Raw genomic sequence first — 25,752 nt, forward strand, 5'->3', positions numbered from 1 at the left:
GGTTAAAGCCTCCAACACTAAGGTCAGATTCCAAGCCGGAAATTTGTGTAACTTAATGGGGGTCACCCTTTCCCTGGTCCCCAGAAACCTCTTAACTAGGGGCTCCGATACGAGTCTCCGATCCAAAAAAAAAAAGACCGAGAGGCTGCCACATGCACCTTTAGGGTGCTTACTAATAAAAGAAAGTCTGGAGAAAGTCTAGGATCAAAGGGACTGTGGGAAGGGAAACCCCCTTCTGCTGACACCAACTAGAAAACACTTCACACCTTGGCGTATATTTTTCTAGTGACCGGCTTCCTACTGAGAAGAGTGTCTATTACCCTCTCAGAACACCCCCTTCTTCTAAGGACCTCCCTTTGAAGAGTCAAGCCATTAACTGAAAAAAACTCTGGAATGGGGTTCAGAGATGGCCCATGCAAAAGAAGATCCCTCCTGACTTGAAGACGTTGCAGGGGAGCTACGAACCACCTCTTCAACGTGATGATCCAGGCTCTTCTTGGTCACAATGGGGCCAGCAAGATCAGTCTGCAGCTCGACTGGCTCAGCATCTAGTACCCGCAGCATCAATGCCAGCTCGAAATCCCATTCCTGTGCTAATGAGTCCAGATCCTCGAACCCCTGCTCCTGGGCCAGGGAAAAATTCCGCCTCACCTTCCTGTTTTCCCTGCAGGCAAAAAGGTCTATTTCCGGGCTGCCAAAAACCTGACTTATCTGACAAAGACCTCAAGGTTGAGTTCCCACTCTCCCTGGTGGATTACCTGTTGGCTGATAAAATCTGATTATGTGTTGGCCAACCCCTTTATGTGGACCGCCAACACCTGTTCTCCGCCCATCCTAGAATCTCTTGAGCCAAGTCCAGGAGCTTCTGGGATCTGATGGTTCAGGTATGCCACCATCACCATATTGTCTGACAGAATTTGGGCTTCTTTTCCCCCGATCCTGTCTTTGACAGACTTCAAGGGCTGACACACTGTTAGCAATTCCCTGCAATCGGAGGAGGTCCACTTTAGGTGTGGCTTCCATGGACCCTGGGCTTGTTGGTCCTCTAGATGAGCTCCCCACCCCACTCGCATCTGTGGTTACCCGAACTGGGTCCCAATGCGCCCATGGTCTGCCGTCCCCCAAATTCTGGGCTCTGAGACACCACCTCAGCAAGGATTTTACATTCTCCAGGAGGGAAGCCCTCTTGTCCAGCAACTCCACTTTCCTGTTCCAAGGGGATAGAAGGAAGAATTGAAGCTTCTTGGAATGTAACTGTGCCATGTCCACAGCCGGAATACAGGCTGTCATGAGTCCTAGGACTCTCATGGTGTGCCTCTGGGAGCAATCTGGAACCAATATCAACCCGGAGACAGCCCTCACAATTTTTTCATTTTTTCTTGGGGTAAAAGGAACCTCTGAACTTCACTACATACCCCAGGAACACCTTGGTTTAAGAGGAAGTTAATGAGAACTTCTCCCAATTGTCAACCCACCCAAAAGAATCCAAGGCGAGGATCACTTCTTCCAGGTTTTTCAGGGCTTGGTGCTGTGAGAATCTGTAGATCATCAAATCGTCTAGGTAAGGGATGCGGGAAATCCCCTAAAGGTATAAATATGCCACTACCTCAGCCAAGACCTTAGTGAATATTCTCAGACTGACTGCCAGCTAAAAAGGGAGGGCTCAGAACTGCCAATGACTGACCCCCCATTCTGTGAAAATGGCAAGCCGTAAGAAGGCTTGGTATTCCGGGGTGATGGGAATGTGGAAGTAGGCGTCCCTGAGGTCCACAGTGTCCATAAAAACTCCCATGAACAGATGTTTCCGTTCACTGCAAATACTTTCCACGTGGAACTTTTTGAACTGCAGAAAACTGTTCAACCTTCTTAGGTTTACGAACAAGCTGAAATTCCATGAAGGCTTCGGGACCACAAAGACGTGGCAATAAAATCCCCGGAAAAACTGGTCCGTTGGAACAGGGACAATTACCTCCTGATCCGCTAAATCCCTGATCCCTCCCAAGAGACCCTCTGCCTTTGTCCTGTCTCTGGAGGGGATAAGTCAACACAAAGGTATGAGGGGGGGAGCGTCAACTGCAGGATGTACGGGTTCTCCGAAATCTTCCCCCTTGCTGGAGGAACCTGAAAGCCCTCCACCCAACCTGAGATCTATGTAATTTGGGGTCCTTACTGATGGGTTTGAAGCTGGAAAAAAGGAAACTCCCTGTCTCCCATTGTTGGCCCATTTCTTGGGCGAGTCCTTCCTAAATCTTTGCTGGCCCTGATTAAAGGGGGGCTCAAAAAAACTTCTTCCCCTTATCCTTTTTGGCCTTAACAGGGAACTTTTTTCCCTTTTCGGCAGACCTTGATAACACCTGGTGCAGCCCTGAGCCACACAGTAAGGAACCCACAAAGGGCAGACTGCAGAGTCTGATTGGCCTCCTAGGTCTTAACCCACACTGCCCTCCGGGCTGAGTTGAGAAGTTCTGCAGTCTTAGCTATTGTTCTGACCATCTCTATCACAGTGTCTGCTAAGTAGATGACTGCCTTATTGACCACCTCCAGAGATTCTAACACCTCTTCTGCCCGGGCTTCCCCCTTTTTCTTGGAACCCCGAGAGACGTGATAAAATACTCTATATGCATCCAAGCATCCGTATTCCTGGTGATACAAGCAGATCCCAGGGCTGGGGCCATAGTAGCAGTATTGGCATCGCAGGCTCTACTCAACAGCGTATCAGACTTACGATCCATCTGATCCCTGAAGTTACCTAAATCCTCAAAAAGACAGGTCAGTTTTTTTTTAGACATTTGTGATAACACAGCGTCTAGCCTGGGAGTCTTGAAGAATTTCTCTTCCTCCTCTTCCCCAAAGAAGTACCGCCTTTTCCAGGTCTAATATTTAAAACCTCTCTCGGGATCCTTCCACTATCTTAAGACAATAACAGAGTTCGGTGCACAGATAGCAGCAGGTGGAGCTAGTCATTTCTCAGCTGCGAAGTCCTGGAAGATGACTAGAGAAAAGTAATTCTTAAATTCAATGTTGTAAGTACCTGAATTTGACTTTCTATTAGCCCCTTATAATCCAGCCTAACATTTCTATGTACAGGAAAGCACATGGAACGCTCGCAATCCAACCTGTTGCACCACATCAAATACTGTGTTAAAAATGCAGAGTGACCAAATAGCTTCTACCAGACAAATTGATAATCAACACACTGTCAAGAAACCTAAATATTTCAAGGGCTTAAAGCAGAACTTCACTATCTCAATGAACTTTTTTTTAAATTTTAGATTATTTTTAATCTTTATGCTGCTAGCATTCGTAAATAGATCAGAAAGAATATCACATTTACATGTTCTAAACATTTTTTTTTTACCATCTCTTCAGTTACTTCCTTGTTTCCAGGCCTAGGCAAATGATAGCATACACCCTAGGAATCTTCAGGAGAAGAAGAAGGTGTTTTCTGAGCTAAGAACACCCTCCTGGCTGCATGACTGAACTAAGGGCAAATGGATTCCAGGAAGTAAATGCTACATGAATAATTTACCATTACTCTAGATGGCCACAGCCAGAAATGCAAGGGGGGGTGTTATTCAAAGTGAGTTGTCAACAAAATAAAGCATGGAGACATTGGGTAGGAGGGAGTTTGCTTCTAAATATTAAACATGGATTAAATACGGTTTTTGGTTTACGGTGCTTAGAAACAGTGTAGTTTTGCTTTAACGTGTGTTATGCTTAAAGACAAAAGAGCAAAAAAAAACTGTATAATTCTAAGAATAAAATGAAAAGCTCATGAAAAAACTATAGATAATCTGCAATTACAGTGCATACATAAAGTATTCAGACCCCCTTCACTTTTTTCAATTTTGTTATGTTGCAGCCTGTTGCTACAGCTGTTTAAACTAATTTGTTTTCTTATTAATCTACACTCTGAACCCCATAATGACAAAGTAAAAATAATATTGTAGAAATGTTTGCAAAAAAAACTGAACTATCACAATGGCATAAGTATTCAGACCCTTTGCAACAACATTTAAAATTTAGTTCAGGTGCCTCCCACTTCTCGATTGTTGTCGAGATATTTCTACACCTTGATTGTGGTCCACCTGTGGTAAATTAAATTGATTTGACAAGATTTGGAAAGGCATACACCTCTCTATAAAAGGCCTTGTAGCTGACAATGCATATTGCATCAGAGCAAAAGCCATGAGGTCAAAAGGAACTGCCTGCAGAGCTCAGAGACAGGATTACTGCAAGGCACAGATCTGGGGAAGGCCAAAAAAAAAAAAAATTTCTGCTGCACTGAATGTTCCCAAGAGCACAGTGATCTCCATAATTCTCAAATGGAAGACATTTGGCACAACCAGGACTCTTCCAAAAGCTAGTCGCTCATCTAAACTTAGCAATCGGGGGAGGAGGGCCTTATTAAGAGAGGTGACCAAGAACCTGATGATCACTCTGACTGAGCTCCAGAGATCTTGTGTGGAGACAGGACAAAGTTCCAGAAGGACAACCATCACTGCAGCCCTGCACTGATCTGGGCTTTATAGCCAAGTGGCTAGACAGAAGCCTCTCCTCAGTGCAAAACACATGAAAGCCCGCTTGGAGTTTGCAAAAAAAAAAAAAAAAAAAGCGCCTGAAGGATTCTCAGACTGCGAGGAACAAGATTATCTTGTGTGATTAAACCAAAATGTAACCGTTTGGCCTCAATACTAAACGTTATGTCTGGAAGAAACCAGGCACTGCTCATCACCTGCCCAATACCATCCCAACAGTGAAGCATGTTCGTGGCAGCATCATGTTATGGGGTGTTTTTCAGCAGCAGGGACTGGGAAGCTGGTCAGGGTTGAGGGAGAGCTGAATGGAGCAAAGTACAAAGCAATCCTCAATGAAAGCTTGTTCCACAGAGCTCAGATCCTCAGACTGGGCCGAAGGTTCACCTTCCAACATGACAATGATCCTAAGCACACAGCTAAGACAACAGGAGTGGCTTAGGGACACCTCTGTGAATGTCTTATAGTGGTTCAGCCACAGCCCTGACTTGTACCTTATTGATCCTCTCTGGAGACAAAAATAGCTGTCCACCAATGGTTCCTATCCAACCTGATTGAGCTTGAGAGGATGATGGAATATCTGCCAATCCAGGTGTGCAAAACTTGTCACGTCTTACCCAAAAAGTCTCAAGGCTGTAATTGCTGCCCAAGGTACTTCAACAAAGTACCGAGTAAAGGGTCTGAATATTTAAATATTAAAAAGTGTTACTAAACCCACAACAGTAAAGTCTGTATACAGTTGATATAAAAAGTCTACACACCCGTTAAAATGTCAGGATTCTGCGATGAAAAATGAGACAAAGATAAATCATTTCAGAGATTTTTCCCTCTGTAATGTGACCTATAAATTGTACAACTCAATTGAAAAACCATTTTTTTTGGGGGGGGGGGGGGGGGAGGGTTGGGGGAGTAAACAAAAAAAAAACCAAATACTATGGCTGCGTAAGAGTGCACACCCTCTTATAACTGGGGTTGTAGTTGTGTTTGGAATTAAGCAATCACATTCAAAATCATGTTAAATAGAAGTCAGTAGACACTTGCCATAATTTTAAGTGCCTCTGATTAACCCCAAATAAAGTTCAGCTGTTTTAGTAGGTCTTTCCTGACATTTTCTTACAGGAGAAGGGTACAAAAGAATTTCCAAGGCATTAGATATACCATGGAACACAGTGAAGACAGTCATCAAGTGGAGAAAATATGGCGCAACTGTGACATTACCAAGAACTGGACGTCCCTCCAAAATTGATCTGGGAGGTTGCTAAGAGGCCTACAGCAACATTAAAGGAGCTGCAGGAATATCTGGCAAGTACTGTGTGGTACATGTGACAATCTCCCGTATTCTTCATATTTCTGGGCTATTGGGTAGAGTAGCAAGATGGAAGCCTTTTCTTATGAAGAAAAACATCCAAGCCTGGCTAAATTTTGCAAAAACACATCTGAAGTCTCCCAAAAGCATGTGGGAAAAGGTGTTGTGGTCTGATGAAACTAAGGTTGAATTTTTTGGCCATAATTCCAAAAGATATGTTTGGCGCAAAAACAACACTACACATCACCTGAAGAACACCATACCCACAGTGAAGCATAGTGGTGGCAGCATCATACTTTGGGGATGTTTTTCTTCAGCTGGAACTGGGGCCTTAGTCAAGGTAGAGGGAATTATGAACAGTTCCAAATACCAGTCAATATTGGCACAAAACCTTCATGCTTCAGCTAGAAAGCTGAACATGAAGAGGAACTTCATCTTTCCGCATGACAACAACCCAAAGCATACATTAAAATCAAGGAATGGCTTCACCAGAAGATAATTAAAGTTCTGGAATGGCCCAGCCAGAGCCCAGACCTGGGGTAACCTGAAGAGGACTATGTGCAGGAGATGCCCTCGCAATCTGACAGATTTGCAGTGTTTTTGCAAGGAAGAGTGGGCAAATATTGCCAAGTCAAGATGTGCCATGCTGATAGACTCATACCCAAAAAGACAGCGCTGTAATCAAATCAAAAGGTGCTTCAAGTATTAGTTTAAGGGTGTGCACACTTATGTAACCATATTATTTTAAATTTTTTTTTTTTTTTTTTTTTATTTCCCTCCACTTAAAAGATTTCAGTTTGTTGTTCAACTGAGTGTACAGTTTATGAGTTACATTAAAGGTGGAAAAAGTTCTGAAATTATTTATCTTTGTCTCATTTTTTTACATCACAGAAACCTGACATTTTAACAGGAGTAGACTTTTTATATCCACTGTATGCAGTAAAGCATGCTTATTATACTCACTGTGGAACCTAAGGGGCTAATCCTCTGCATTGTGTAAAAAGGCAGTTTGATCCTTTTTTTGCCCCACCTCTTATTCACATGTCCACGTCTCATCTCCTGATAAGACAAACTGAACCCGTAGCCACATGCACATGCTCAGTTTAGTGTGTATTGCTAGAGGTTTTTCTTTTTCCTTTCTTGGGAGAGTGCATGCGATCAGCACAGGGCCAGTCAGCACTGTGCAGACGAGGTCAGAGGTTTTGTATCCTCCTAGAGCAGAAAGAAAACTCCTCCTACAAGCTTTAACCAGTGCTCAGCTGAAGGCACAAGACTGCTCTAACTGCTGATGAGAAAAGGTATTTAGCAGTTTATATTTACTAAAATAATTGCATTTCCATGTTCTGTGTACTGTGGGAGACCAGATATAGTGAATGCAGGGTCCTAACACTTTAAAGGCAGATTTTTTTTTAAACATTTTATACTTACCTGCTTTGTGTAATAGCCTTGCACAGCCCCAATCCTCTTCTTCTCGGATCCCCCACTGGTGCCCCTGGTCTCTCCCTCCTGCCAAGTGCTCCCATAGCAAGCAGCTTGCTATGAGGGCACCTGGGCAGGCTAGCTCTAGAGCCACTGCTCTGTCCATTCAAAAGAGCATGGTTCGGCCCCACTCTCTCCTCATTGGCTCAATGACTGAGCCTGACAGTAGCAGGAGTCAATGTCTCCCACTGCTCTCTCAACCAATGAGGAGGGAGAGACGCGGCTCTCATGCACAGTGCTGGACACAGATTTTTATCTTCATTAATAGAATGCAAGGTAAAAACCTTGAGCTTTTACAACCAATTTTCATTGATATTTCAGTTTTTTCTTCTTAATACATTCAGATGTTTCTAAAATTCTTTAGTCATTATGGAGTACTGAGAGTAGATTTATGAAAAGAAAAATGAAGGGGGTCTGAATACTTTATACATGCACTGTATATGCGAAAATATCAATTGATATATGCTGAAAAGTCTTATGAAGAGATCCACTTTAAAGTGCCACAGTGCAAAATGGGCAAGTTCAATCTTCAATGCTCCTTACACCACGTGCCTCCACCTCCACAAAGAGTTCAGCTCAGCAGCAATAAGATCAGTTCATTTAATTAAACTCTGGCTACAATGGTGAAGCAAGTATGGAGTTAAACCCAAATAAATAATTATAAGCTTTCAAGACGAACAATCATCCAAGTATCAACGAAAAATGGAGGATATTGTGAATAAACATTTAAAGTCCCATTTTTTCCTCAGGGAATACATGCAAAGAAAGAAAGTACAGTACAGAATGCAGGATTTACCTTGCAGGATAAGGTGATTAGGGAGTTTGGCTGGCCATACATTATACAATTTTCTTGAGAATTTTGCTTTAGATTTACCGAAAACCATATAATAGGAGGTCAAACCTAAACAACACTTTCAATTTTATCCAATTAGGCAGGCCCTTGCACTACATAGTTGAAGGTAAATCCAAAGGAAATTGGGCAGAAAATTGTATAGTGTATGGCCAGCCTTAGTCTTCCTGATAGAAGCTGTTACTTTGAGGCAAGACTGAGCGCTCTGACTATATCAAAGCAATGAAAAGCAATTTCCTTTGGATGCTTTGGAGCAGAGTACAAAGATGGAAGGACTGGATCTTTACTGAGGGGGAAGATTGGTACCACCTTTGGAAGAAAGCATGGTTTTGTACCTAGGGCTATCTTTTCATTGTGAAGAACGAGGAATGGCTCCTTATAAGAAAGTCGCCAGCTCAGAAATCTGACATAACCAAAAAGGCCATTTTGCAGGTCAGGTCATCTAAGGGGGATATCTCCAATGGGTTCAAAGAATAGTTTCTGCAGGGCAGAATGAACCAAGTTGAGGTTCCAAGGAAGAAGAGGGTGCTGTAAAGGAGGCCTGATTAAAGATACACCATGAATAAAGGTTTTGAAAAAGGGACAGCATTTTAAAACGGGACAACAGAGCCAGTGATTTTTTAAATATAACAGATAAGACTGAAACGTGTCCTTTATGAGTGCTTAAAGCCAAGGTCTGATTCTAAGAAAACCAACATGTGAGGCACAAACTAATTCCTGGGATTGAATTGCCCATGTTCACACAAGGTAAAAAGATTTCCAAATATGAGAACAGATCTTTCCAAAAGTGTCTTCTCTTGCTTTTAGCAAGGTAGGAGTGACAGACTCAGAGACCTCTGTCTCTTAAGAACTGGGCTTCAACAATCATGCCATTAAGTGAGAATCAGGATGGAACAGAGGGCCCTGAGACAGCAGGTCTAGCCTGTTGGGGAGCCACCCTTATTACTCTGAACTTCAGGATGTTAATGGGGAGCATGACTTCCAAGGATGACCACATCCCCTGGACCATGAGGAAACTGGAACACTCCTTTCCAGCCTAAAAAACTGGCATGTTAACATTTTCCAGTCATAAGGAAGGAAAGCCCTCCCTCACCGATAAGGCTGAGCTGGAAATCCACCAAGCTAGAGGATTCCTTGTTTGGCTGGATAGCATCATGGTAAGGGGCATTCTTGTTCCAGGTCAACAAGCTGTTGTGCTGGAGAGGTCTCAAATGAAATTGGGCAAATCGCACAGCTTCAAAGTAGGCTACTATGAGGGCTAGAACCCTCTTGGAGAATCTCACGGATGGATGACTCTTTGATCTCATTTCCCAAGCGTGAGATCAGAAAGCATTTTCCTCTCTGAAATGAGCTTTGTCTGGGATGTGTCCAGGACAAGACCAAAGTATTCCTGAGGCTGCAGAGCAGATTTTTGGAACCTGATCACTAAGTCGATAAACTAGACAACATGAATTGTCATTTTGAATTGAACATTTGCAGATAGCAGGAAGGGAGAAGTTGTCTAGACCTGTGATCTGTATGCCCTGAGTTCTTAGAAGGGCAAGAAAAGGTGCCAAGACCTTTGTAAATGCCCTGGGAGCAGGATAGGCCAAAAAGCTGTGCGACAAACTGGAAAGAATTGTTTTCCACTGCAAGTTGGATAAATGGGAATATGCATCCTGGATGTCTACAAATGCCTGGTAATCCCCTTGTTTCAGGCAGGCAGCAAAATTTGGGAATTTAGAAAGGTATTTGTAAAGGGATTTTAGGTCCAGAACAGGACAGGACAAATACCACGGGTTGAGCTTTGGTACTGTGAACAGTTCTGAAATAATCCTCTGAACTTCTCTTATTGGGTATTAGCACAACTACTCCATGTGGCAAGAGATGATTCAGTGATTCTGTGAATCTGAAAGAACGGCAGCCAAGCACCAGATTAGGTAGGAATGAAATCAACACTTAATGTGTAGCATGCTTACATATAAAACACTTGTAGTCAGCTCCAATGGTCAAGGCGGAATTGGTGCACAATACAGTAAGGAGCTGTCTGACAGGACCGATGACTGACTGCAGGGACATAGGCTAAGACACACTAAGATGGAAGTTGGAGACCGCATTAATGCATTTCTGAGGCCCCGCTTCCTTTTTCAAGCTGTCAATCGACTGTTTAGGCAGATTATGTTAATAGCTGGGGGTGACCAGATCATTGTAGGTGGCAGCAAGGGCTACAAGAGGCATAAACCACACATCTCTTACAGATAGGAGAAATAGCAAGAAGCAGCTACCTAACACTGAAGGAAAATGACAAAAGGAGCATGGGGAGTGTGACAATTAAATAACGCAGCATAAAATTCTTCAGCATGTGGACCCTATTTGTAACTAAAAGAATAGTAAAGATGACATTCAACATTACCAACAATGTAGTACCTACTGCTGCTCAGCCAAAATGGTTTATTAACTAGTTGCCGACCGCAGATAGCCGAATGACGGCTGCACTGCGGCCGGCCAGTTCTGGGTGGACGTCATACGACGTCCTCCCAGAACGCGCTCTCCTGCGCGCCCCAGGGGGCGCGCACCCGGCGATCTCCGTGAACGCGGTGTCCTACGGACACAGCTGATCACGTGATGTGGTAAAAGGCCAATCACAGCTGCCTTTTACCACCTGATCAGCGGTGTCCAATGACACGCTGATCACAGGGAAATGCAAGTGCCGGTTCTCGGCTGCACTTTCCTCACGCTGTCAGATCGTGAGGAAAGTACTGCCGAGAACCGTCAGTTGTCAGAGCGAGGATCGGCACCGATCATCAGGGCACTGATGATCGGTGCCCAGCAGTGCCACCTACAAGTTCCACCCACCTGTGCCCAGCAGTGCGCCCACTAGCTCCGCCCACCTGTGCCCAGCAGATCACCCACCTGTGCCCAGCAGTACACCCACCTGTGCCACTCTGCAGTGTCGCACACCTGTGCCCAGAAGTGCCACCTACCTGTGCCCAGCAGTGCCACCCACCTGTGCCCAGCAGTGCCACCCACCTGTGCCCAGCAGTGCCACCCACCTGTGCCCAGCAGTGCCACCCACCTGTGCCCAGCAGTGCCACCCACCTGTGCCCAGCAGTGCCACCCACCTGTGCCCAGCAGTGCCACCCACCTGTGCCCAGCAGTGCCACCCACCTGTGCCCAGCAGTGCCACCCACCTGTGCCCGCCCACCAGTGCCACCCACCAGTGCTGCCCATCAGTGCCACCCACCAGTGCCACCAGTCAGTGCCCAGCGGTTGTGCCAGTCAGTGATGCCAGTCAGTGCCGCCAGTCAGTACCGCCAGTCAGTACCCATCATCAGTGTCACCTATCAGTGCCGCCTATCAGTGCTGCATATTAGTGCCGCCTATCCGTGACACCTCATTAGTGCTGCCTATCAGTGCCGCCTATCCGTGCCACCTCATTAGTACTGCCTATCAGTGCCCTTTAGTGCTGCCTATCAGTGCCCATCAGTGCTGCCTCATCAACGCACATCAGTGAAGGAGAAAAATTACCTGTTTGAAAAATTTTATAATAGAAACAAAGAAACTTTTTTTTTCAAATTTTTTGCACTTTTTTTATTTATAGCGCAAAAAGTAAAGCGCCCAGTGGCGATTAAATACCACCAAAAGAAAGCTCTATTTGTGAGAAAAAAATGATCAAAATTTCATATGGGTACAATGTTGCATGACCGCGCAATTGTCAATCAAAGTGCGGCAGCGCTGAAAGCTGAAAATTGGCCTGGTAAATAAGGGGGTATAAGTGCCTGGTAGGCAAGTGGTTAAAAGTCCTCAGAGGCTATCACACCAAAGACATCCTGGAAATAGCTCTGCTGTCACAGGGCAGATGGAGTTGTAGTTCTCAATGGGCCATGAGTGCAGCAATAGGCTGAGTCTTCCTCAAGCTCTCCAACTGACAGCCCATACAGAGGTATGGGCAGAGAGTCAGAGGAAGTTTGAAGAAGCCTGACATTGCACTCGTGATCAACTGATCGCAGGTGCTAAAATTTGCAGACTGCTGTAAAATAAATGCTTCATATTTTCCCCCCCAAAGGTAGACCTAGCCTTTAATTAAGCGCTAATAAGGAGTTAATCTCTTGCAGACCACAAAACACATAGTATTTGCAGCAGAAAGAAAAGTGTGCTTAAACACCCAGTCACTGCAGCAATGGCCAAAGTATGTGTACTGAAAAGCACACTCACTGCAAGCTCCTAGCACAGTGATTGAGCTGTCACAAAGGCTCTCAGTCGCGACTTCTGATTGGAAGACAGGGGAATGGGCTTGCGATAATGTGATCACTGAGAGAACCAATTACAACAGTCACATGATATAGAAGCTACAATGTTATGGGTTAAATACTTTTTTTTCTCCATTCTTTACTTTCATAATTTGCAGATCAAATGTCAGCAGTAAGGTGGAATTGACAGCATCTGCAGGTCCCTACAGTCGCCCTCCTGACCATGTGACCAGGGTTGTGCAGCAGGTTGACTCCACCTACAGATTGGAGCAGGAAGCTTTGATCGCCTGTTTATGCTGTCATTTACATGTGGACCCTATCGCTGGGATGTGGCCAACTTTTAGGAAGCCAGTGTACAGGTAAAGATCAGCAAGCCTGCACACTGACAGCTGATATAGTTGGTGTTTACATTTTGCACCACCACTCAATCAGGAAGCCCTGGGACCAACTCAGGTTTTTATTTACCTGGCATCAATCACATGTAAGGTAAAAAAAGCTGAAAGAACACCACCTATACAGGAGATGCACGGATCATAATCTAACCTGACAACTCATGGATTTCCATTGTTGACGTTCCCTTGCACAGTCCAAAATAACATTCAAGCACCAAAGCACCAGCAGACACGTAGATACAGGTTCACACTAGACTAACAAAACAGTTCACAATATTTAATTTTTTTAAAAAGCGACTTACCTGTAAAATTCATATCTTGGGAGTACAGTACAGGACACAGGCTGGATATTCATAGACTCTTGAGTTAGCAGGCTGCTAACTTCAGGTAACTGGACATTACTGGCAAACCTTTTGGATACACCCCAGTCTGGCATGCCCCTATAACCCATCCCCACTGTGTGAGACCTAAGTTTTTTTTTTTTTAGTAAACAATGCATAGTAACACTGGAACAGAGGGGAGGGCGGCCTGTGTCCTCTACTGCACTCCAAGATATGGAATTTGAAGGCAAGTTAAAATGCCTTTATCTTACTCATACAGTACAGGTCACAGGTTGAATATGCATAAACCCCAGGACTAAGAACCAGAGAGGAGGGCAACAACAGGGCAAACAGAACCGTGTCAATGGATTCAAACAGGTAAGAGTCAAGATCCCAACTTGAGTTCTGCTAAAAGAACCATGTGGCCAAAATCTACAGTCACAGAGGCCTGAATATCCACCTGTTAGAACTTGGAGAACATATGAACTGGGGAGCAGTAGGTGGCCTTACAAAGATGAGCAACAGACACCATGTAGGAATGCCCTGGAAACCCCCAGTGATTCTGAAGAGTAAGCACGAAATTTGACGTATCTCATCTTTCCTACAATGAGCTACCTTATGTGTCTTGCCCTAGTGGACGTGGAAGCAGAACATTCTTTTCGAGACTCTCTTGGCAGGACAAAAAAGTCAGTTTTTCGTATACTGAGGCAGTAGCTTCCAGATAGAGTAGCCCTGACTTCATCTAAACAATGGTGGACAATTTTCTTGGATGCTTAAGCTGGGTACATACAGAACGAACATCGGTAGACATTAGGACCGTGTGTACAGCTGTCCTGAAAGAAGCTGGTCTACGGACTGGGTCAGGTCAGGTCGGGGACAGGATGGAAAACCAGCATCCAATCAGTACTCATAGCCAATTGGGGATCCCCCTGTCAGACAACAAAGCCACAGATTTTTGTACTAACATCGCTTGTTTAGAACAAAATCTCTCAGTTTTTTCTGTTTAGGACACTGGGTTGAATGAAAAAAATCCTTATTGTATGTACAAGGCTTTAGGAGCAAGGTAAAGAAACAAAAAGGACAATGCCTCAAATAAGGTGGAAGGGGAAGGTTGATAACACCTAAGCAAGAAACAAGGGTCTTTGACATAAGACCACTTTATCATTGTAAAAACTTAGAAAGGGCTCCTACTAAGAGGACCGCTTATACTGAAACACATCTGGCAGACATGACAGCCACATGGCAGGAGAGATCAAACAAGGGAAGTTCCTGAATGGGTTTCAAGAGTGGATTATGCAGGGTAAAGAAGCACAAGATGCTGTAAAGAGAGAGTCTTATCCATAGGAAACCATGAAAAAAAGTTTTAACAAGTGAAAGTGAATCCAAAGGTTTTTTGTAATAGCATGGAAAAGGCTGAAACCTGTCCCTTAAAGAGTACATAGAGCCATGCTTTGGTGAAGTCCTGACTGCAAAAAAGCCAGAATACAAGGTACAGAGTAGTCTTTGGGGTTGCCTGTGTTCACACCAGGCGAAAATGGGTTTCCAGATATGGTATTATATTTCTCTCAAAGTGGCTTTTAAAGTGGTAAAATAGTTCTCTCAAAGTGGCAGTAATCTAGAAATGACAAGGTCAGATATACCCCTTTCCCTAAAGACCCGGCTTCAACAGCGTGGGGTCTGAGCATGGTTCCCAAGGTAATACTGACGTTGCACCAATCCGGATGTATGGCATCGATTGTTATAGCAGATGGCAGTGAAGAGATGATAGAGAGATTTGAATAATCTGAAGAACTAGTGAAAAGAAGTATGGACTGATTTTTTTTCCCGCCAATTATACTTACCTAAGTGGATGTAGCATTGGTCCGATGCTGCATCTGTACCCTGCCAGCTCTAAGTGTGAGAACTCACAAGACCGTTGATTGCCGAGTTCTCACAGCTGCTCTGAGCAGAGAGTGGTGACTGTTAGTCACTGTTCTCTGCTCTGCAACCGCAGCGCCCCCCTCCCCCCCCACGCTCACTGGAGCGCTGGGCTGTGGAGGGGAGAGGGAGTGGCTGGCTCAGGTTCTCAGCGACTCAGTGAGAGCTGAGCCAGGGGCCACTCCAGACTCTGGGGTGGATCCCGACTTTGGAGTCGAGATCTTTACCTAGCCTGGACTGGCTAAGTGACATGGTCAAACTGAATGATCTGCACATCTGTGATCCACAGGGGAAGTACAGCCAATAGAGCTTTGCCTGTACTACTTCTTTAAGTATAGAAAACTTCACCATAAGGGAGAAGAGGACCATCTCCTAAAGTAAATAAAGGAAAAAAAAGTCTCATGGAGTGGGGTAGAGTTAAAAGGGGGTTATGTCCGAGGTGGGCAAGTGCAATAGATTTGCCAGTGTCAAATCACCTGAAGGTAGCAGCCTGTAACCATTATCCATGAATATGGCTGAATCAGTCTGTTTCCTGGACTGTATCATTAATATAAAATGTTTTAGAGGACAACTAGTACAAGGTCCTTCCTGTTTGCACAGCACACGACTATTGACAAAGGACATATTACATAAAACTGTGCATTTACCTTTAAACTTGACTCATAGTCAGTGTTCACTTTGAACATAAGTCCAAGTCGTAGATGAATTTCCTTGGCGCGGCAAAAGCCAGGATCGACATAAAGCACTTCCTGAAATGCTCTAATTGCCCTAGTAAAATTAAAAAGGCAAATTAAAGACTATCACACTATAAACAGACAATGTATATTTTCGTCCTTCTCTAAGCAATATTTTTTTTTTCCAGTTTAAAATAGGGCCAATGAACTAGGAACACACTTCATTGCGCAACCCTATTTGCTACAAGGTTAATTAACATTCTCAGGTCAAGGGTTATTTTACATGTGGCCTTGAAAAGGGAAAAAAAATTAAAAATCATACAGCGGTCACCAAGGGGGTAAGAAATCTATCCAATAACCAGTGTATAAGTGCCACATGTTTCCTCTTACCAAGCAGTATCCAATTTTTTCAGGGCTTTGGTCAGGAAAGTACGGGGAAGGCAAATATAAGATGCTCACTCTGTGAATCTGATACTTTGGCTGCAAAGTACATGTTCATTTTAGAGAGTAGCCAGTCAAGATATAGACTCTTCAATACATGATCCATACTCTGTAGCAATATGGAGAGGCCAGCCTTCTGTAGCTTTCTGTTTTACCAATCCAAAGTGTCATGATTTTATAAATAGTCAGCCTTTTAAGTTCTTGGTAAACATGGTTTTATGACCAGCCTACTCCGATACAATGGTGAGCTTAAAGCACAGACATTTTGGGCAAAAAAAAGAATGTGATTCTAACTTATCCATAAGCAAAAGCTGCCAGAGATGGAGAGCCCTCCATTTTAACATAACAGAATCATCTGTTATTCAGACATTTATCATTTAAAGTTATACAATGTTTTTAAGCATGTCTTAGAAGCAAAATGTATTTTAGAATACCTACCAGTGAAATGCATTGTAATGGAAGTAGACCAATCCAAGGCCATAAAGAAAGGCAGCATTCTATAAAACAAAATCGTAATTAGTTATTTTACTGCTGTATTTTCAGAACTGTTCCACTGAGACAAACAGAATTCACTAAACAGATGACATTACTTAACACAGTATTAGGGGACCTGAAATTGTTCCTTAAAACTACACCTCCCCAGCTGTCAAAACAGTAATTTTATCATAAAAACCTATTATACTTGCCTATTAATTGCTACATGGCCACTTAGACCTGGTTCACACTGATGTGATTTCAAATGCAACGTGGGTCATACCGAATCGCAGGACAAAGGAAATAGCCGCAATGCAACTTTGGGTAAAGGTTCTGTGCTATTTGGGTGCAATGCAGTGCTATTTTGTGGTCCATAGACTTCAATGGAAGTGCATAAAAAAAAATAAAAATCACATTTACATTCATCTTTTGCTGCTCTTAAGTGCAATTTGTGCTGGTTGTTAGGAGCAGGTAATCTTAACAATAAAGAGTTATCCCTGCTGTAAGTACATATAAAGGAAAGAACCCCCCCCCCCACCAACCAAAAAAAAAATAAAATGTGTGCTCCCACACCCCCCACCCACCCCAAAAAATACATACAAGACACTTATTTGAGCATGCAGCCTGGCAGACCAGGAAACGGAGGGGCAAAGGAGTGCCCAACCCAACACCCTCCCTTCCCACCAACAGGAGTAGTTGTGTTCTGCGGACTGAAGGGACAGGGGGGAGGGGGTATCCCTGACAGGAATGAGATAGAGTAAAAAAAAGTATTAAAAATGCTCCATGCCACACTGCAGCTGCAGTACAAATTTGCATTGAAAATTGGATCAAAATCCCACTGCACTAGTGTGAACCTAGTCTTAAGGCGCCAACACTGAAGCACAAAGACTACTTTGACTGCCAACACAGCAGCAGAGTTGTGTTGAGATCAAAGGGATCTGGAGGCAGCTTACAGATCAAGTATGCTGCAAGGCACGGTTTTGATCACCTTGTTAGGAAAAGAGGGTGTGTGTACAAAATAACTTTAGTTTCAGTACAGTAAAAAAATAAATAAATAAATAATAAAAAAAAAAAATTGCATAAACGAATGCTGAAGTCGGTTGTATATTGATTCAATGCAACCCTATACTGTTACTACATGTTACAGAAAGCACATTTACACCACACAAATTGTTACATATTAACTTTGAGGGGGGGGGTCTCACAAATTTTAGCAAACTGCTGCCTCCCTTTTACATCTGCATGTTCTCCGTAGCTTTCTCTCTGAAGCAAAGGTACTGATTGGCTGCCTGGGCCTCACTTAGATTTGTAGTGAAAAGGCAGAAATAACATAAAGGCAGAGGCCAGCTGCACTCCAAGCGATCATACTCCAAGACATAGGTACATACTTACTGGGTCTAGATTTCATTTTGCATTGCCAGAAGCAAATGGAACCAAAAAACACATATTAGGGGATCACAGTGCACCTCCATTCCATATGAAGGACTTTTGGTGCTCCATATTTAACCACTTAAAAGATGTACACAAGAAGTATATATGTATATATATATACGTTGCGGTTTCAAAGTGGTATACTGGGGTTATGGCTGAAGCCATCAGCCATAACTATGGCATTTTTTTATTTTAACAGCTGCTTCCCTTTCTGATAAAAGATATCCAGTTGATTAACTGCTAGATTGCTTTTAAAAGCAGCAGGAGGGGACATGTAAGCCTTACAGACCCCAGATGTCCTGATAAAGAGGACCTGTCATCCATTATTCTTATCACAAGGGATGTTTTACATTACCAAAAAAAAAAAATGAGTGAAAAAAAATTAAAGCACCCCCATCCATCCATACTCGCACGCAGAAGTGACCGCATACGTAGGTCGCGCACACATATGTAAAATGTTTGCACCACAAGTGAGGTAGTGCCACAAATGTTATAGTGAGATCAATAATTCTAGAGCTAGGCCTCCTCTAACTCTAACCTGTAAACTTTTTTTTAAAGCATTACTTATGGAGATTTAAGTATTGCAGTTTGTTGCCATTCCACGAGAGTCAGCAATTTTAAAGCATGACATTTTAGTTAACTATTTACTTGGTGTAACATCATCTTTCATATTTTACAAAAAAATTGTGTTATATATTGTGTGTGTGTTTTTTTTTTTTCAATTAAAAAGTGTATTTTTTTCTAGTATACTATTGTGACTTCCCCAGTCACGAGAGGGCAGCAAAGAGTGGTACATTCATATCTACAGTCAAGAAACAGATGTGCAAGGACATATGGTGTTAGACCACCATATTCATGTGCAAGAGGTGTTTTGTTTGGTTTGCATTACCTTTGTCTGAGCCAAATTGATAACTAAGCCTAAGGTGTTGAGACCGAAGGCTCAAAACTCAACCGAACCTTTCCAGGACCTGTAGTGTCTGCTGGACATTCAATGTCAGCTTCAAAGGCTCCCCATGGAGCAGGTCTCCTAGGTACCCCACAAGGAGGGATAACCTGGGTCCTCAACACCCTGATAAACACCCTTGGGGCTGTGGATAGGCTGAAGGGTAATGCCACAAACTGATTGTAACGATCCTCAACTGTGAACTGCAGAAACCCCATGTGAGGCAAAAAACTGAGATGTGTAATAAGCATCACTGATATCCACAGATGTAAGAAGTCTTCCTAAAGAAACTGATCAGGAGCATTCCCAAACTAAATTTCTAAAATTTCAGGAACTCAAGACCCTTGAGGTTCAGAATAGAATGGATGTCCCTATTGGCTTGTGAACCACAAACATGTTGGGATAGAAGCCGAAAGACCTCCCCCTCCTCTGTTTACACGTGTGATGTACCCCTGGGACAGCAGTCTTACCAGGGCCACAAAAAAGTGCTCTTCTCTGTGGATCCAAAGACAACCTTGTGTGCATAAAGCATGGAGTGGGAAAGCAGCAAAATTTCAACTTATAGCCTCTGGACACCACATTGCAGACCCAGTTTGTGACCACCTGGAACTAGGTGACTGTAGGCCAATAAACATGCTCAACCCATGAGCAGGGGAACCCCATCACAGTGAGGCCTCCTCACAAGTCACCCGAAGACAGACAAGTGTCCCAACACATGTTGTGGCTGGGGCTTACGAAGAGGGTGCTGCGTGGGGCTTTGGCAGTATGATGCGGAATCAGTGGAGTCATTCTCTGCTGTGGTGTGAACTTGTGTAGGAGATACAACATGCTCTGTGGCTGCATGTGTTTCCGCACCTAGGATCTGTGTTTTTCCATCGCACCATACCAGCCCTTATTGAGCGCTGTCACCGTTATATCTTCCTAATGTCACCTCCACAGAGGGAACACTGTCAGGGGAAAGACTGCCACATGATCCACCATATCAGATGCACTCACCAGTTCTGCTGCAGGACCAGAAGGCCCAATCTATACCCTTCATGATAGGCGCATGTCCTGGATCTGTAAAGCACCCTTCCAGCGAAGTCCATGCATACATAGTACCCTGCTTGCTCACAGGATCCAGCACCAACTGACAACACTACCATTCTGTCTTCACTGTATGTGGGGTTCAGGTATAGTTTTTTTTGGCATATCAGGCTGTAGCAACTGATTTGAATGAAGCCCTCAAGCAGGGATATTAAGAATAGGCAAGGAAAATGGGAACCAAGCCCTTGAAAGGGGATTTTCAAAAACACACCCATCACCTAAAAACATTAGCAAAAAACACAGGCTTAAATGAGCTGGGAGGGGTCATACCTAGACGCGGTTTCCTGCCTTTTTGTAGCCACTGTCCAGTCACCTGAGGGAGGCAGCATAGGCCAGGTAGTAAGACTAACAATATATTTTTCCAGACTTTATACCCCACCATTATCAGGGAAACTCAACACTGGATATTAGTTTCTGTACTACCACCAAAAGGCAGTAAACATTTGGAGCTGAAAGCACTGCTTTTGCTGAAAAGCTGTCAAGTATCCTTGTGCCTGTTATCTAGTCACCCAAGGGTGGTTTTGTTGTGCTGGGTGACGCCTTCCCTCAATGCCTCCTTGTAGTTCTACTTCAGGCTGACTGGAGGGGGAGGAACTAAGAATGAAGAGTGCCAGTGTTTACCCTGACCATGCCTGCTCTTTTGCCAGTAACCACCCCTCTCAGTCTCTCCCTATTACAGGGATCAGTGTTGCCCTGCTGATGGCTCTACCTCTGCAGCAGTCCTGTCCCTTGAATTCCTCTCCTTTGCTCAGCGTACCTCAGCTACAAAAACTGTAGCTGCTGACTTTTAAAATACAGCCACTTACCTGTCCCTCCATCCAGCGGTGTCCTCACCACCGCTGGTTTCACCGGCCGTCTTCTCTCCCTGGCGCCGGCATCTTTACTGTGGGCACCCGGTTGTGACAGCTTGTGACTTCGTAGCCGGGTGCCCACTGCACATGCACGAGACTTGCTGTGCTTTGTTAATGGCCCCGTAGTCTTCTGGGACCTGTCATGTGTCCCAGAAGACTACGGGGAGGGAGGAAATCTTCCGCTTCCAATCGCCTTGGCGATCTCAGAGTAAGTGGGAGCAGGAACCTGCCAAATTCGGGAACCCACTCCCCAAAGATGCCAATCCTTAATGGGGAGCGGGCGACAAAGCATTAAAGCGGAAAATCCCCTTTTGGGTGGAACTCTGCTTTAAGGAAGTAGAGCAATGCACGTTCCATCAGAGCAAAGATATGAGGGTACAGCAATGACAGGGGAGTTTTCTGTTCCTCTGTCACAGCCTTTCATGCTGCCTACATTTCCAAGGCCATCTACACGTGACATGTGGCACCTTGCTGATCTCTTCCCTCGACAGCACTAGATAGGCCTTTTTAAATAAAAGAAAACATTACTGGGAAGAACCATTTTTTTTTCAACCCAGAAGCAATAAACAGTGAAATTTTTTGCAGTCGCTGCTGAGTGGGAAAGGGGCGTTTAGGACAAAAATATAGATCCTAGAGAACTGCTTCAAAATATCTTCATGCATTGACAGACCAATTTTTTTTTTTTTCTTTCATTTAACCAACATGGGTGATTATTTATAATCATTCACACAAAGTGCAAAAAAAAAAACACCCCTAAATAATATGTTTAAACCAGCCTCTCTCATCCAAGGTTCCATTAGGGTTCCTAATGAAATTTACAAGGGGCTGGTTAAGCAGTAGGCAATTGAACTCCTACCTACTCTAGCCACCAATGCAAGAGGCACTTCTAACACTGACCACTAATGTAAGAGGGCACCAAAATTTTCACTGTCTGCGTTTCTATTTATGCAATTTCAAGATTACTAAATATGTTGTACAGAACAGGAGGCTGTGAAAACGTGTCTGCCCAGGGTGTCAGTTATGCCAGGTATGCCATATTTATGATTTTATATAAAACATTCTACAGTTTGTCATGCCAATATACCACAAACTGCAGGTATAATTATTTTAAGCAGGGTTCCATGACACATGAAGACTATTTCAAGGGTTCCACTGGGGTAAACAGGTTGAGAAAGGCTAGTCTAAAACACTAGTTCTAAATATCAGTGCTAATAACAGCAAGCAATGCACACATGCTTTTGTAACAGTCCTAAATCTCTTACACTCAGAACATCATCAGATAGCTAAACATGAAAATGCTTTAAAAAAATCTCAGTTTCGTCAAGTACCTAAGAAAATATTGTAGTCTAAGTCTACCATCTAAATTATAGTGGAAAAAGATGGCAAATAGGGAGACACTGAAAACAACCAGTGGACCTATTTAATTATGGCAGATGTTAAGGTGATAAAATAAGAAATCCGAATTTAAATGTTTGAAATGTTATCTGCACTGTAAATAATCAACACTGGCAATAAGCATGATTGCCTTTTCAGCAGAAGAGCTCATGTAGTATTCAGTTATGCTATTTTACATAGACTTCAAAACATATTACAGGGAAATCAGACTTTGAAGTGTTCACACTCCATTTAACAATAGTAAATCAAACTGAATTCAACTCTAATCAGTAAATTCCTGGGGTATTAGGTACATTTACAAACACTGCACTGTTAAACTCATTAAAGCATATAATTAAAATGATTGCTTTAACCAGTTTCCTGCCAAACAGACCAGTAGCACAGACCAACAAAGCATTGAATACAGCATATGAATAGCGCTCAATGTACTCTGGAAAATGCTTTGCAATTATTTAACGCTATGCAAAGGAGCAAATAAAACCATGATGGCTATCTTAATATCTGTTTTTGCCCTATTAAGACCCCCCTTCATTTTAAACATGTTGATGTGCACTTGATACCTACACAGTGATTAAACAATTTTCGTTTAATTTTTTGAGCAAAGTATAGCATCAAGTCAAACTCCTGGGAGATTGATCAGGTCAGTAAAGTAGCAGAGGGGGTTGTTAATCAATTTCAGCTGCTTTGTTGTTAATGAAATTAACAACAGGTGCACAAGGTGGTTACCAATGAGACAACCCCCAAAACAGGAACGGTTTTACAGGTGGAGGCTACTGATATTTCTTTTCCCTACTCATCTTTTCTGATTGTTTTTCACTAGTTTTGCAGTTGGCTAGGGTCAGTGTCACTACTGGTAGCATGAGGTGATACCTGGACCCTACAGAGGTTGCACAGGCAGTCCAACTCCTCCAGGATGGCACCTCAATACGTGCCACTGCCAAAACGTTTGCTGTATTTCCCAGCACAGTCTCAAGAGCATGGAGGAGATTCCAGGAAACAGGCAGTTACTCTAGGAGAGCTAGACAGGGCCATAGAAGGTCCTTAACCCATCATCAAGACCAGAATCTGCTTCTTTGTGCAAGGAGGAACAAGATGAGCACTGCCAAAGCCCAACAAAATGACCTCCAGCAGGCCACTGGTGTGAATGTCTCTGATCAAACAATCAGAAACAGACTTCATATGAGGGTGGCCTTAGGGCCCGACATCCTCTAGTGGGCCCTGTGCTCACTGCCCGGCACCATAGAGCTCGATTGGCATTTGCCGTCGAACACCAGAATTGGCAGGTCCGCCACTGGCGCCCTGTGCTTTTCACAGATGAGAGCAGGTTTACCCTGAGCATGTGACAGACGTGTAACATCGTTCAGCGTGACCATTTTGGTGGTGGGCCAGTGATGGTCTAGGGAGGCATATCCATGGAGGGACACACCCTAACTGCCATTAGTTATCGGGATGAAATCCTTGGACCCATTGTCAGACCCTACGCTGGTGCAGTGGGTCCTGGGTTCCCCCTGGTGCACGACAATGCCCAGCCCCATGTGGCGAGAGTATGCAGGCAGTTCCTGGACGATGAAGGAATTGTTACCATTGAATGCCCTGGTCCAGATCTGGGAGGAAATACCCCAGGACACCATCTGCTGTCTCATTAGGAGCATGATTCAACGTTGTCAGCTATGCATACAAGCACGTGGGGGCCAAACTACTGAGTACCATTCTGCAATGAAATTTCAGTAAAATGGACTAGCCTGCTGCATAATTTTTTCACTTTGATTTTCGAAGTGTCTTTGAATTCAGTCCTCTGTAGGTTGATAATTTTCAATTCCCTTAAACGATTGGGCAACCCTACGATCCTAACACATTACCCAGTCCATATCAGTATAGATATCAAGCATATTTTTCCCCATTGAGATCTGATGTGTTTTCAAAGTGTTCCTTTAATTTTTCTGAACAGTGTATATCAGTACCTTATGCAGTCACTGTAAGGCTTATTTCTGCAAAGTATATGCTGGCATTAAGACGAGATACCAAAAAATACTAAAAAAATGTTCACCAACTGAAGAGAAAGTTAACTTGAAAAAAAGAGGCCAAAATTCAGTAAGGGCTCATTTATAGTTAAAGGTGGAGGGGTGGTAGAGAAAAAAAAAAACTACATGGTTAACCCACATTTTTACTGCTCCTCTCTAAACTACAGATGGGAGTGTACATATGTCATGGCAACAATGCTTTGCTGTCAAGTAAACTCCTGTTATGTTCTGCAGGCAACTCACCATTTACATGAATGGGGCTGTGCTGCAACTTCCTCAACCAATGCAGTGGCATTTACCGTATTTTTCGCTCCATAAGACGCACTTTTTCCCCGCCAAAAAAAGGGGGGAAAATGTCAATGCGTCCTATGGAGCGAATATGGAGCAGCCGGTCCGGTATTCCCACCGCCGTGTCAGAATACCGGGCCGGCCGCTCGTCTCTTCTCTGCAGCAGGACCTCACCTGTTCCTCGGTCCAGCGCTGCGAAGGCTTCCCGCGTCGGCATCTTCAGTGTGGGCTCTGGGCTTGAGAGCCGGGTGCCCAGTACACATGCGCGAGAAGTGCTGCGCTTTGTGAATTGTACGGCGTCTTCTGGGACACATGACAGGTCCCAGAAGACGCCGGACCAAGCAAAAAGCACAGTTAAAGGGACGACAACTCCGCGGAAGTGGGAGCGGGTACCTGTCAAATTCAGGTAACCGCTCCCCCTCCCTCCCCAAAGGTCCGTATTCTCTTAGTCATCCCCTGTACTGTCCGCAGTCTCTGGTCATCCCTGCACTGTCCGCAGTCTCTGGTCATCCCCTGTACTGTGTCCGCAGTCTCTGGTCATCCCCTGTACTGTGTCCGCAGTCTCTGGTCATCCCCTGTACTGTGTCCGCAGTCTCTGGTCATCTCCTGTACTGTGTCCGCAGTCTCTGGTCATCTCCTGTACTGTGTCCGCAGTCTCTGGTCATCTCCTGTACTGTGTCCGCAGTCTCTGGTCATCTCCTGTACTGTGTCCGCAGTCTCTGGTCATCTCCTGTACTGTGTCCGCAGTCTCTGGTCATCTCCTGTACTGTGTCCGCAGTCTCTGGTCATCTCCTGTACTGTGTCCGCAGTCTCTGGTCATCCCCTGTACTGTGTCCGCAGTCTCTGGTCATCTCCTGTACTGTGTCCGCAGTCTCTGGTCATCTCCTGTACTGTGTCCGCAGTCTCTGGTCATCTCCTGTACTGTGTCCGCAGTCTCTGGTCATCTCCTGTACTGTGTCCGCAGTCTCTGGTCATCTCCTGTACTGTGTCCGCAGTCTCTGGTCATCTCCTGTACTGTGTCCGCAGTCTCTGGTCATCTCCTGTACTGTGTCCGCAGTCTCTGGTCATCTCCTGTACTGTGTCCGCAGTCTCTGGTCATCTCCTGTACTGTGTCCGCAGT

General features: G+C 44.2%; 1 protein-coding gene across 9 annotated transcripts in view; it reads right to left on the reverse strand.

Annotated features, from left to right (window-relative positions):
- KDM6A (lysine demethylase 6A) overlaps positions 1–25,752 on the reverse strand; it is a 212,446-nt gene that overhangs the window by 120,662 nt on the left and 66,032 nt on the right. For all 9 annotated transcript variants that reach the window (XM_089665149.1, XM_089665148.1, XM_089665146.1 and 6 more), the window contains exons 5-6: positions 16,582–16,640; positions 15,676–15,796 (exon numbers count right to left, since the gene is read on the reverse strand). In XM_089665149.1, the coding sequence (XP_089521275.1) occupies positions 15,676–15,796; positions 16,582–16,640 (180 nt within the window). The remainder of the gene's footprint in view (positions 1–15,675; positions 15,797–16,581; positions 16,641–25,752) is intronic.

This window comes from Staurois parvus, unplaced genomic scaffold (genome assembly GCF_062004578.1).
Source record: "Staurois parvus isolate SC_StPar_1 unplaced genomic scaffold, SC_StPar_1.0 ptg002140l, whole genome shotgun sequence".
NCBI classification, from domain to species: Eukaryota; Metazoa; Chordata; class Amphibia; order Anura; family Ranidae; genus Staurois; species Staurois parvus.